This window comes from Dipodomys ordii, unplaced genomic scaffold (genome assembly GCF_000151885.1).
Source record: "Dipodomys ordii isolate 6190 unplaced genomic scaffold, Dord_2.0 Scaffold54, whole genome shotgun sequence".
NCBI classification, from domain to species: Eukaryota; Metazoa; Chordata; class Mammalia; order Rodentia; family Heteromyidae; genus Dipodomys; species Dipodomys ordii.
The window spans coordinates 460611-474373 of record NW_012267270.1 but is presented as its reverse complement, the minus strand read 5'-3'; the positions used below and the strand labels follow the sequence as shown (position 1 = coordinate 474373).

General features: G+C 62.1%; 1 protein-coding gene across 2 annotated transcripts; it reads right to left on the bottom strand.

Annotated features, from left to right (window-relative positions):
• Positions 1-1001: 1001 nt before the first annotated feature.
• On the bottom strand, positions 1002-13375 carry Tspan32 (tetraspanin 32). 2 transcript variants are annotated; one of them, XM_013020989.1, is made up of 9 exons: positions 13297-13375; positions 12446-12560; positions 11485-11582; positions 7153-7227; positions 5154-5255; positions 4086-4172; positions 2471-2554; positions 2200-2291; positions 1002-1469 (listed from the first exon to the last, which is right to left on the bottom strand). In XM_013020989.1, exons 1-9 carry the CDS (start codon positions 13360-13362, stop codon positions 1373-1375), a joined length of 816 nt encoding a protein of 271 aa, XP_012876443.1. In that variant the 5' UTR covers positions 13363-13375; the 3' UTR covers positions 1002-1372. The 2 variants fall into 2 exon arrangements, with proteins under 2 accessions (XP_012876443.1, XP_012876444.1); XM_013020990.1 differs by lacking the exon at positions 2200-2291.
• Positions 13376-13763: the final 388 nt, after the last annotated feature.

Here is a 13763-nt window from a genome sequence, read left to right as displayed (position 1 = left end):
CAGGGAACCTGCCCGGCCCTTGTGGAATGGGACCAGGGACTTGCAGGCACTGCGCAGTGTAAAGCCGAATTCAGAAATCCTTACCCAAAAGACCACCAGAGACCGTCACCAATGTAAAAGCAAAGGAGTCTTTATTGCAAGCTCGAGTTTGGTCCCCCCCCCCCCCCGTGCACATGGCAGCAGCCCATGACGCTGAGAGGCCCCGAGCCCAGGATTCCAGCACTCTCTATACACTTTTTTAGGGAAGGCAGGGGCTTTGCATACATCATAACTTCTTGTAACAAATCACTACAAACTGTGGGAAAAGCATAAAACAACTCTATAGTATGATTGGCACACTACAAAGCGGGAAAGGACCAGAAACAAGTTGTTGGTTAGATCAAGGGGGCTGACGTAGTTTAAACTGGTCGGCTTGCACCACAGGGGAGTCTCAAAAGGATAGGTGCTCAGCTGCAGGGTGTCTGGTTTAGGTAATGGTCACCAGACCCCAGGAGGGGCAGTTCTGGAATTTCAGATATCGTAATTCCAGGCATTGGGCCTGACGTGGGTCAAGGGTTAAGTTGCGGAACTGAGATGGGGGTCTTCAGTGAAATGGAGTTGCTTAGGTTCCTCGCGTAGGTACTCCTCTGACGGACTGTTAAGGTCTGGGTAGGAAATCACTCCCCACCCCCCAAAATAAAGGCCCTCACGCTGCAAAGTCCTGGTGTCCCACGCCATGCCCAGAGGTGGAGGCTGGGAGGCTGCCGGACCGGGAGGCTCTGAGAGTCGGCCGATTAACCATGGTGGAGTTGTGACACACTGGTGTGATGGGAGGCTGGGGGAAACTGGGAGGCAGGACCGCTGGAGGAAGTCGGCGTCTTTCCCTGCGGGGTGCGCCTTGCCCCCTCCCTCCTGTTCCTCCCTTTGCTTTCCGGCCACCCTGAGGCAAGCAGCTCTGTCCCCCACATGCTCCCACCATCCTGGTCAGCCTCGCCACAAACTGCAGCCCTGGGAGACCAACGCCTCTGAGCCCCCGAGCCGGAACAAACCCTTCCTACCCTAAGCTGTCACAGAGACCAGTGACCACGTTGATGCTGTGTTACCGCACAGCCCCGGGGGGCCGGGGGGGGGGGAGAGGGCCTGTGCAGAGCTGGCAGGCACTGGACGGCACTGACCGGGAGTCCGGCCTGTCTCGTGCTGGCTCCTCTGTCCTCGTCCTCCCAGCCTGGTCAGCCTGGCCCGCCCTCAGGGAGGCATCGGCCTGGCAGCTCTCCCCTCCCCCTGCCCTCATCTCCCTGGAGGATTCGCCACGGCCAGCGTCGCCCGCCCTCTGGGCAGGTAGGTGACCTGGCCCCACCGTGGGCCACCCAGGTGTCCTGCTGGACCTCCATGGCTATAGAACGTCCTCTGCTTCAGAAGGGTGTCGAGGCACGGGTGCTTCCTGGAATCGTCTGAAGAGGCTGGGCTCCTGGTACTGGTAGCCATGGGCTCTGAAAGGCAGGGGGTAATGAGGCTGTTCTGAACGCCTTAGGACATTGTTGATCTTTCTAGAACACTCTAGAAGCAACTGTGAATCTGTCAGAATGTTCTGGTGGGCACCATAAGACTTCCTAGCCTGGCGCTGGTGGCTCACGCCTGTCATCCTCGCCACTTGGGAGGCTGAGATCTGAGGATTGCAGTTCAAACCCAGCCCGGGCAGGAAAGTCCCTGAGACTCTTATCTCCAGTGAACCACCAGAAAACTGGAAGTGGCACTGTGACTCAAGTGTGGTAGAGTGCTAGCCTTGAGCAAAAGAGCTGAGGGGCAGCGCCCAGGCCCAGAGTTCAAGCCCCACAACCAATGACAACAAAAAAGACTTCCTACGATGTTCTAGAATGTTCTGGAGAGAACCAAGGTTGTAGACCAGTCTAGAAGGGATTTCAAGTCTGTGCCAGAATGTTCTGGAGGGGATGGCAAAGCACTATTTTCCAGAACACAGAGGGGGTAGGAGGGATACTGGGCGGGCAGGCGCTGGTGGCCAGGGCAGAGCGGGTGGGGGGGGGGAGCTCCGGGCAGCCAGGCTGGGGTGACACTGGGGCAGGGTCTGGACCCCCCTGCATCTGTGCATGGGGACCCCAAGGCCTCCGCTGCACGTGGCCCTGAAGCCCCATCTCTCTGTGTTGTTTCTGGGGAGATGGCAGGTCAGGTGGGGGCATTGGTCCTGCTAAGGGGGGGGTGTACCGTGGGGTCAGGGAGTATCCGCCTTTGTGGTCCAAGCCGCAGCCCTTGTGGATAGCAAGCCAGAGGAAGGTGCTGAGCAGCATGGCGTATACCTGGGGGAGACCCCATGCCCGGGCATTAGCCATGCAGCAGCCTGGGGTGGGGGCCTCCTTTCCCTAAGAAGTCTCTAGACTTGGCCGAATCGGCAAGGGGTCCACTTGTCTTGGGGAGGAAGGATGCAGATTCCAACCAGTGGAGGTGGGAAGGGGCAGCGTGGGGGAGTGTGGCATACCGTGAGGGCTAGGCCGGCACCGGTCAGGGTGGAGGTGATGGTCGCGTGTGTCCTCAGAAAGTTCCTGATGCTCTGCAGGCAGTCCTGCGGCCGGACAGCATGCCTGGCGCCCACCCCAACCACCGTACCGGCCTGCCCAGCCTGACCACCGTCCCGGCCTGCCCAGTCTGCCCCCCCAGCCCTGACCACCGTCCCTCCCTGCCTGGCCTGCCCAGCCTGACCCCAGCCCTGCGGGGGGGCTGGCCCACCCCGACCACTGTCCCTCCCTGCCCGGCCTGCCCCCCCAGCTCTGACCACCATCCCTCCCTGCCCGGTCTGCCCCCCAGCTCTGACCACCGTCCCTCCCTGCCTGGCCTGCCCAGCCTGACCCCCAGCTCTGACCACCATCCCTCCCTGCCCGGCCTGACCCCCATCCCTGACCACTGTCCCTCCCTGCCCGGCCTGACCCCAGCCCTGGGGGGGGGCCTGCAGGGCCCCAGGCATGGGGCTGTGGGCAGTAGTGGTGCACAAGTGTCCAGGGAAAGCCACCTGACTTCTGGGAAAGCAGCTCAGGAATGGTGACACCCAGGGTCCCAGCCGGCTGGCTGCCATGGGGACCTTGGGCTGCTTGGGCCCCAGGGGGTGTGGGGAGGGGGACAGCTTCTCTGAAGCACTTCTGAGATGGCTGCTGGGGGCAGGGGGGCATGGCCCTCGCTCTCTGGGGGCCCAGTTCTGTCTGAGCCTCCAGTGCTCCCTAAAGCGTGCTTCTCTCCCAGAAATGAGGTGACTGCCGGTCCTCCTGCAACTCTGCTGGCGCACATAGCTTTCTGGGCAGGAGGGAGCGTTTGGGGAAGCTTAGGAAGGCTCTGGATCACTAAGCCACTCCTAGAGCCACCCCGCCTTCCTGCGGGCAGGGGACCCCCAGGCCTGGCTGGCCTGTGTTCCCCAGGCTTCTCCCCACGCCCTCAGTCCTTTTACAGAGGGTCACGGCTCCTGCTTTGCAGTTGGGACCCCTGACTTGGAGCCCCTCCCCAGCACCAGCTCCCCTGGCCTTCGGGGCGGGTGCTGGGCCCTGGCTGGGCCACAAGCCAGTCCCCATCCGCCTCCCGTCCCTGGAGGGCAGCCAGGCCCTGCACCATGAGATAGCGTGTGTCCAGAGGGGGTTGGGGAGGAGAGCCGGGGTGGGGGCTGGGCAGCTGGGCATCAGGACAGCAGGCCAAGTTCAGGTCTTCGTAGAAGGGCCACGTCCCTGCCCAGCTGACCCTCTAGCCTCCCCTCGCCTCCGGAGTGCCCTTATAGTGGCTGCTTTTGGAACCCCTGCCCCCTCCCCTAGACAGCTGGTCAGGGCCTGGGCACGCAGACAGGGGCCCAGGCGGGGAGTGTGTGGAGGAGGGAAGTGGGAGGCAGGGAGGCCTCCTTCTGCAGAAGGGACCTGGGTTCGAGGCTGACCGCAGGAGCTTCCCTCTCACCCCTCCCCCCCCCCCGGATTCTCTAGGGCTCTGAGCCTGTACAGCCCAGGGGTCCGGGGCCAGGGCCAGGGGTGTCACCCGGCCAGCTTGCAGGATCTTCCCAGCCCTTGGCCCGCCTCTTCCTCCCCATGCTCCTCCCCACCTCCCCTCCCGTCGTCCACCCTCACCTCTCTTGCTGCCTCAGGGCCCTGACACAGGGCGGCCTCCCCGCTCCCCAAGAGTCCGAAAGGAGAGGTCTTTCCACAGCACAGAAACTGCACAAAGGAGATCAGGGAGCCATGTCAGGCGGGCAGGAAGGACAAATGGGGGAAACTGAGGCACCAGAGGACAAATGACCTGGGTGGTCCTGAAGAACTGGGCTCCCCAGAGACCAGGACTGGAGTTTGGGGGCATCATGGCGACTTGTGGGGCACCTGGCACCCAGGAGGGCGCAGCCCGGCCCCGAGCGGCCACCACAGACACGGAAGGCCAGCTCCCACCGCAGCCAGCAGGGCCTGTCTAAGGCCCTGTGGGGTTGGGGGGGGCAGGTGGCTCAATTGCGCTCATGCTTGCTGTCTGAGATGTTTGTTTATTCAGCGTGAGCTCCTGAGCTTGAGCTCAGGGAAGCTCAGGGATAGTTCAAGCCCCAGGACTGGCGGGGGGGGGGAGGTTCATGGACTTTTTTTGGGGGGGGATCCGGTTGTGGGGCCTGAACTCTGGGCCTGGGCACTGTCCCTTTTGCCGGTTGTGGGGCCTGAACTCTGGGCCTGGGCGCTGTCCCTCAGCTCTTCAGCTCAAGGCTAGCGCTCTACCACTTGAGCCACAGTGCCACTTCCGGCGTTTTTCTTATGTGGTGCTGAGGAATCGAACCCAGGGCCTCATGCATTGCAAGGCAAGCGCTCTACCACTGAGCCACCTTCCCAGCTGGTTCATGGACTTTCCTGCCTGGGCTGGCTTCAAACCTCAATCCTCAGATCTCAGCCTCCTGAGTAACAAGGATTACAGGCAGGAGCCACCAGTGCCTGGCTAGTTAGTCATGATTTTTGAACTTGGGCTCTGCCCTTTGATCTTTCGCTGGGCCACACATCCAGCAGCCAGCCTTATTCAGGAAGCAGTGGTGTCCTGGGTCCCCCTCACTACTGGCCCTTGGACCACTCACTGTGGGGGCATCCAGCACCTCTTCCCTGGACCTCAGCAGGGCCAACCACCCCGCCAGCTGCCAACACAGTGCAGGAGAGACCCTGTCTCCAGCTTACCGTGTCCTGGATGGCAGTGAGCTCCTGGCTCTGGGTGCCCGACGGGCTCCTCACTGCCTGGTCATACACCAGGTCATAGGTGTCCAGCACGGCATCCTCCACCTGCACAGAGAGCACATGGGAGGCCCCACCCTGCAGCCTGCCACCCATGGGTGCAGGGGACATGCGGCCCTCCAGCAGCCGCCTTTCCCCATGTGGCCTCCGGCTGCCCGGGGTACTGAGGGCTACGCTCAGGCTGCACTCAGCCTTGGTCCTGGGGGCTTCAGGGACCAGCAAGGGAAGCACCTCCTGCTGCCTTCGGCATGGCGACGGGGCTGGGCCCGGGAAGACTTCACTCCCCAAGATGCACAGAGCTCGGTGCCCAGAACCACCCAGAGTTTGGGCAGCTGGACTCTGGGTAAAGAAGACACAGGCTCAGAGCAGACATGCGCATTTGGGGGCCAGGACAGTCAGAGCGCTGGCAGCGGCGCTGGCTGGTGCTGCCTTTGCTCCACACCCAGCATCCCCAGACACCTTCTCCTTGCCAACGATTCCCTCAGAGGCAAAAGGCCACCTCTGCCAGGAAGGCCGCCCTGGCTGCCCAGAGCTCGCTGGTCTCCTGGCCCAGGCAGGCCCTCTGATGCCTCCTTTGTGCTTGGAGACCTGAGTCCTCCCTCTTGCTCTTACTGAGGGTGCTGAGGGCAGGGGTGAATGGAGGGGGGAGGCATGAATAAAGGGGGCAAGGGTGAGTAGAGGGGTAAGGTAGGGGTGAGTAGAGGGGGTAGGGATGGAGGGGTTAGGGGTGAGTAGAGGGGGTAGGGATGGAGGGGTTAGGGGTGGTAGAGGGGGTAGGGATGGAGGAGTAGGGGTGAGTAGAGGGGTAAGGTAGGGGTGAGTAGAGGGAGTAGAGGTGAATGCAGGATCCTTGTGCCTGCTCTGCCCACTCAGGCCTCCAGCCCGGAGGTCTCAGGTGGGCAGCAGACGTGCTAAGCCGGTCCTGGCCAAGCCGGACACCCTCACAGGAGCCATTTGGTCCTCCTGTGCCAGGCGCCCGGGGACTGGTTAATCCCTGTCTGTGAGACCACACAGTCACGTCTCTGTGAGTCAGCCCCGCCTGGGCAGCAGGTGCCAGGCTGGCCGTGGCCACGAGCGGGCCCAGCCAGCGCCCTCTTCAACCCAAGCCGTCCTCCACTGCAACCTTGGAGCAGCAGGTCCCGGGAGGCCTGGGGACCTTGGGAGCTCTGGAGTGGGTGGTGCAGGTCCTCCCCGCCCCTCCCTATCCCCCCCCCACAGCCCAGCCACGCCCAGGGAGGCCTCGAGTTTCCCTGGGGCCTGGGGTCACTGTCCTCACCCCTGCTCAGCAGGGTGGACACATCTCCAGGGATTGCTTGCCTGGCTCTGCTGAGCACTCTCCTAGTCGCTGAGAAGCAGCGCCTGCCTGAGCCCCCGCAGCCAGGCCCCGGGGGTCGGGCTGGCATCCCGCAGCCCAGCTCCAGCTCCTGACCGAGGCTTCAGCCGGGCACTGTCAGAGCCCGAGGCCGGTGTGTCTCTTAGAAATGGAGGGACCAGGGCCAGGAGCTTTGCCAGTGGTCCAGGGGTCTCCACTCCCTGCAAGGGTGTTTGGGGGCTCCTGGACCCAAGAACAGACAGGAGCTGTTCTCAGACTGCTGCTGGCTGAGACTGGACGTCCAGGCGTCTTCCCAAGGCCAGGGCGGCCTGGTACCTGGTCTCGGGAACTCCTTCCCACCACACCCACTCTGTGGGCTCAACTGGCACTCATGGCCATGCCTCCAGGCAGCTCGGCGGCATGAGGGTGGCCATGGGCAGGCTGTGGCCGGCCACACGGTGACCAGGGCATGGAGGGAGGGCAGCCCCCGGGACTCCCCGCCGGTGCTGGCCGGCGGCATGAATTATGGAGAGCCGGGCCTCCCACGTTCCCCTGCGTGCTGCCCACGGCTCTCAGATGGTGGCAGAGCAGTGACTAGCTGGGCAGTGTGGGGACAGGGACGGGGACACTCACCTGGGTGGGGTTGCGGAGCCTCCAGAAGGCCACCTGTGCTAGAGCCAAGAACACCAGGATGAAGCACAGGAACCCCTGCGGGGGTGAGCGTGTGTGTGGGCACGGGAGAGGGCGGGGGCTCCTGGCATGGGGAGACCCTTTCTGGAATTTCTGTCCTGTTCCCCCTCCCCGCCATGCCACGCCCCTGCACGAGGACTGGCGCTGCGCCCCCCTGGGTGCCTCGGTTTCCCTTCTGAAGCACCCCAACCCAACAGCCTGATGCCTTTGGACCACGCCCACCCCCCAGAGGCAGCTGGCTGCAAGGGACCGGCGTGACCCACCAAGCTACCGCCTCCCTTTCCTGTCTTTTCCACACCCCTGCGTGGGCCTGCCACCCAGCATCTTTACGCTGCCCCTGGGCCGCAGAGGGCCCTGTCCTGTCCGCGCTCAGATTGGGAACATGCTTGTAGAAGACAGTGAGCATTACAGGCCCCTCCCTGGCCTGCCTGGTCACCTGCCCTCCCCCCTGCATGGACAGTGTAAGGATTCTGCGAGAAGAAGCTGTGAATGCCCCGCCCGCACAGGGAGCTGGTCCCTGCTGAGTGTCCTCTTGACCCTCTAGAGGATGAGCCACGCCGGTGGCCAGTGCCATGGCCCTGGCTAGACGGCGCGGCCCTCTGGGTCAGACCCACTCCACCCCACAGCGCTGTGGCCGGGCTGATGTGGGAGCTAGGCTAGACCGACTGCAGCCAGGGCAGCTGTGGACTGGACTGGCTGTGGCAGTCCAGAGTCCTCACTCAGCGGGACCCCAGGAGGACATCTGGACACAGCCACAGATGTTGGCTGAGATGGCAGAGACAAAGAGACAGCCCCACTGGGTGCCGGTGGCCGGCGTCTGTAATCCTAGCATCACAGGAGACTGAGATCTGAGGATCACGGCTTGAAGCCAGCCTGGGTAGAAAAGTCCCTGTGAGACTCTTATCACCAATGAACCACCGGAAAACCAGGAGTGCACTGTGGCTCAAAGTGGTAGAGCGCTCACCTTGAGCAAAAAGAGGTCAGGGGCAGTGTCCAGGCCCTGAGTTCCAGCCCCATGACCGACAAGAAAGAAAGGAAGCAAGCAATAAGAAGCAGCTTAGCTCCAATAAGAGTGTAGAAAGATCTGGAACCACTACCCCTTAGTCCCTAGACCTGAGTGTAGGCTCTGACCCAGCAGGAGCCAGCAATCCATCCTTCCTGCCCTCAAACCAATCCATCTTCCCAGCCCTCGAGCCTGCGGTGATTAGATTATCAGCACTGTCTGCAGCTTCTCTGGGAGTGTTCCCTCCTCTCCTTCCTTTCCTCCATCCTCCTCCTCCTCTTCTCTTCCTCCAGCCTCCTCCTCCTCCCTGCTCTCCCTCTTCTCCTCTTCCTTCTTCCCCCTCTCCTCATCTTCTCTCCCTGCCTCCCCTCCTCCCCTGGCTGGCTGAGGGCCGTCTCATCTGGAAGCCATCTCTCCATGCCGCCTCCCAGGCTCCAGGACATGAGCCAGCCCAAGACCAGAATTTTCCAGAAACCATTCCATTCCTCAGGAGAAGGAGCATCAGCTCTCTTTCTCTTCCCCGTTCTCTGGACTCTCCCAGGATCTTGGGCAGTGGACAGGCCCTCCCTCCCCAGTGCAGAGGCTGCTGGATGGAGCTGGGCCCAATTATGGGCATTTTCGTTCTCCTTTCTCTGAATGAAAATAAATAAGCAAGTCCACAAACAACTGGAGCTGCTTCCTCACCGCTGCGATTTCATTTCCTGTGTGTGAGGCTGTGGGAGGCCGGGCAGGAAGGGCAGGGAGGGGCACACACCCTCAGCAGGAAAACAGCTTTCCATTCCCCAACTCCTTCCATGCGCTCCTGCATGCTGACACACAGGATAGCCACACACAACATGTAACTGCCACACAGCACAGACGTGCAACATGCAGATACAGTGTACACAACCCCTGGATGCAGACACACCACATGCAACCCCACACATAACACATAGATACACCACACACAACCCAAATAACACATAATATTCAGACACACCACACACAGCTTGCAGACACACACCATGCAACCCCCTAGATACCCACACACAACAAACACTACACACAAAACCCCAAATCATACACAATGCACAGACACACCACACACACCCATATCACACATAACACACAGATGTCACACACAGCCACATACAACTCAGATACGCAACACATAACCAAAGACAGCCACACGCAACAGCCAGACATGCCACATGCAGCAGAGACACACTCCCCACAACACCTAGACACGTTACACCTGCAAAACAATGAGGACAGGCAAAGTCCGAGCTGGGCCCCCGTCCATGCTGGGCCGAGGGGGCTGGGTGGGGTGGGGATGTGTGCGTGGGACCCTCCACTTCCTGCTGGGCCCACCGCCCATGCTGGGCCGAGGGGGCTGGGTGCGGTGGGGATGTGTGCCTCGGACCCTCCACTTCCTGCAGCCCTGTTCCTGCAGCCCTGACCCACACTGACAGTGACCGGGCCCCGCGGGCACACGAAGCTCTTGCCAAGCAGGGCCTGGGGAGCTCAGAGGCCTGGAGTGCTCACTCGGGGTTCAGGGGGGCCGGGAGAGGCAGCTGTGACGGGCTGGCAGCGCAGGTCCCTGCAGGGACCCTGGAATAGGAAAGGATCTGGTGGCACCCATCTAATTCCAGCTTCTCTGTGGTGGCCTCAAGCCTGGCACCACAGCGCCCTCTGGTGGTGGATACCGCAGCCCTTCCTGCCCGGCCCAGCTGCGGGCCAGCCAGCCTCATCCTCTCTGCAGACATCCCTCCCATCCCTCCTGCAGGGCACACTTTCTGGGGGCACACCCCTGGAGCCTGTCCCCTCCTCGCCGGGGCCCCTCCCTCGTCTTTACAGCTACACTGCCCAGGTTTTTGGTGTCCACGTGTCACGCGTGGTCAGCACTGTCTGCTTTGTGCCAGAGGGCTGGGAGACCCTGGGGGGGGGGCGTGGGGAGGGCCCAGGCCGCAGGGATGGAGGGTTGGCAGGTGGGGCCCAGCGTGGGGATGATGGGACCTGGGGCGGGGCCTACAGGGAGGAACTGGGGTGGGAGCATTGAGGATTCATTCCGGGCTGGGTGGAGGAGGGGATCTCGGGGCTGGGAGAATTCTAGCATAGCTTGGAAGCGGCCTGTAGCCCAGGGGGGCCCAAGCCGGAGGGCTTGGCCAAAGGGTCTTCCCAGGTCTGAAGGGAAACAAAGGCCCCTCAATCACACCCACAAAGCCCTCCCAGCGGCGGGTGGCACCCAGGGGAGCTCTGCCTTCCGGCTCCTGTAGGACCCCTGTGAGCGACCACGAGCCCTTGGGGCACCGACTATCCCATCCTGTGTGGTCTAGGGGAGGGCCCTGAGGGCTGTGTGGAGGGTCCTGGCTGGTCTGTGTGGACAGTCCTGGCTGATCTAGAGGAGGATCCTGGCTGGTCTAGGGCAGGGTCCTGGAGGTCTAGAGGAGGGTCCTGGTCGGTCTACAGGAGGGTCTTGATTGGTCTAGGATAGGGTCTTTGCTGGTCTAGGGCAGGGTACTGGCTGGTCTAGAGGAGGGTCCTGGTTGGTCTTGGGGAGGGTCCTAGCTGGTCTAGAAGAGGATCCTGGTTGGTATAGGAGAGGGTTCTGCTTGGTCTAGGGAGGGTCCTGGCTGGTCTAGAGGATGGTCCTGGCTGGTCTAGAGGAGGGTCCTAGAGCTGGCCTATAGGAGGGTCCTGGCTGGTTTAGAGTAGGGTCATGGCTGGACTAGTGGTGAGTCCTGGCTGTTGTAGAGGAGAGCGTTGGTTGGTCTAGAGGAGGATCCTGGCTGGTCTGGAGGAGGGTACTGGCTGGTGGAGAGGAGGGTCCTGGCTGGTTTTTGTGGAGGGTCTTGGCTGGTCTGGGGGGGGGATCCTGAGTGTTCTAGAGGAGGGTCCTTGCTTGTCTAGAGGAGGGTCCTGTTTGGTCTAGAGGAGGGTCCTGGCTGGTCTAGAGAAGGGTCTTGGCTGGTCTTGGGCAGTGTCCTGGTTGGTCTTGGGGAGGGTCCTGGCTGGTGTAGGGGAGATTCTTGACTCATCCATGTGGAGAGTCCTGGCTGGCCCAGATATCTAGGCTTGTGTATTGAGCCTGGATTCTTTTCTCTTGTAGGTCTGAGAATGGGGCTTGAACTGGGTACCTGCTGCTTTTGCTCACCAGCTAGCCCTCCACCACCTTAGCCACACCTCCAGCCTGAGTTCTGGAGTTGTTACAGGATGGGGTGAGGTGGCTTTACATACCTCTAAGTCTCGACCCTTATCTGGAGACTAGGAGTGCCAGGGGCCCCAGAACTCACCCCAGCCATGAGGCCCTGGGCCTCCCTCACGGTAGCTGCAGCACTCAGGGCAGCTCCCAGGCCCAACAGGCCCGCCAGGACGATCCCCACAGCAAACACTGGGTACAGGAGAGAGAAGGAGGGTTGAGCTGGCGCCTGAGATCCAACATAGGGGTCCTGGCCACGGCTGGCCTTGTAGGGAGCTCATCAGGCAGGGCTGGCCTCTGGGTGCCCAGCAGCCTCCTCCCTCCCTGAGCTCAGAGGAGGAAGAGGAGGGTGGAGGCGTCGGCCTCCTTCCCCATTTCTAGTCCAGCCCTCCTCCCTCCAGCAACTATCTTCAAGCCACACTCTTCCCTGGTGACAGGTGGCAGAGTTGGGCAGAGGCCTTATCAGCGCAGGCCCAGCTTCAGGCTTCCTGCCCCCAGGGGCTCGGGTCCTCCAGAGAGGAGGCTGGGCAGCCAGAGCTCCTTTGCCTTGGCCTCCTCCCCGCCCCCCACCCCGCCCCACCCCGGGACCCCTGTGCCCTGGCCTGGGTCAGCCCTGCCCAGAGCCACCTTTCTCGCCCCTGTGGAAGTGGCCACCCGCAGGCCTGGCTCTCGCTCAGCCTTCACTGCACTCTGAACATGGCAGTTTCTCTGCTGGGACTTGCAGACCTCTCCACGCCCAGGCCCCGGAGACTCCTGACAGCACTCCATCCTGACACTGCCACATGCCCCTCCCTGACCCCATACTCCTGTGGGGCCCCAGACCCAGGGTGGGGACACTGACCATCGCCCAGGGCCGCCAAGCGGCTCAGTGGAGCCATGACCCTGAGGGGTCCGCCCTCTGCCCCGGCCCCTAGGTTCTATCTGAGTCAGCTCCTCAGGGCTGCCCCGGGCTGGGGCCCCAGGGATCTCACATCCAGACCAGAACACCTCCACCCGGGAGCTGCCCCCGCTGCCGGCACCCTGCAGCCTCCCCCCCCCCCCGCCACCTCACTTACCCCAGCGGTCCAGGGACTGGAAGGGGCTCCTCTCTAAGGGTGCACGGCTGATGACAGTAAAGTGGTCCCCAAAGTGTGTGAGCGCCACAATGGAAGCCCCGGCCAGGCTCAGCAGCTGGGGGAGAGGTGGGCTCAGCACCTGGGCTCATGCCGCACGGAGCCCCTCCTGCGCCCGCGGGTAGGACTTGGGCTCCCAGGGCCTCCAACCACATCCCCCATGCTTGCTCACCTTACACAAGGCAGGCCAGCTGCAGGGAGTTCTGGGTGTTTCTCTGGGGTTTGCGCTGGGAGGCATTTGTCCCAGTTACCCCAACATACACACTCACACACACACACACATAGGCATATGCACACACACAGATACTGATACAAACACACGTTGATAACACACACACACACACACACAGAGTTTCTGCAAGAAGCCAGAACCTTGCATCACCTGAGCCCCTCCCCAGCCTCTGAAAGCCCCCATGGTGGGAGGGAGAAAGCCATCTCCCAGCCGGGCAGCCAGTGCCCGCTCCAGCAGGACCTCCCCACCGGCCACCAGCCATCCAAGACTCTGGGCCCAACCCAGCCTCCTCCAGGCCCTGCATGGCCCCTCAGGAGGGCGGATGTCCTTCCCACAAGGGTGTCCTTCCCAAGGTATTTCAAGATGGCTGCTAGCCGACCTGCCAGATTAGAGCTGGTGTGTGTGTGTGTGTGTGTGTGTGTGTGTGTGTGTGTAGGTGTGACCAGTTTCAGAGGCTTGGGCATGCCCTGAGTGTGTGTGCGTGTGTGTGTGTGTAGGTGTGTAGGTGTGACCAGTTTCAGAGGCTTGGGCATGCCCTGAGAAACCCACCCCTGCCTGTTACCAAGACAAAGAAGCTGGTGACCAGCATTTGGCATTTGGCAAACTTGACTCGACTCCGAAGCGCCATGGTAGTCCTGCTCCTCTCCTCTCCTCTCCTCTCCTCTCCTTTCCCCTGCCCTTGTTTCCCCTCCCACTGTGGTTTCCCACAGGGTGGAGACCTCAGACCGCAGGAGGTGGGCATGTCCGCCCATCTGTCAGCACACCCTACAGTGGTTGGGTGCCCCGGAAGGAGGGCCAGCAGGAAGGGGAGGGGTAGCAAGGCCAACTCCCCACGCCCCCTCGCTGCCCCAGGCCGGCTCAGGACGCAGGGAATGTGCCAAGATCTTGGGCTTCCCCAAAATATTCTAGCTGTGCGGTTCACAGGGGAAGGGGTTTTTGAGGTGATGGGGCCAGCAAGGCCGAGGGGTGCTCAGGAAGGGGCATGCTCTCTGCCCTGGCATTGCTGCAGTTGGGGCTGTACCCAGGAGG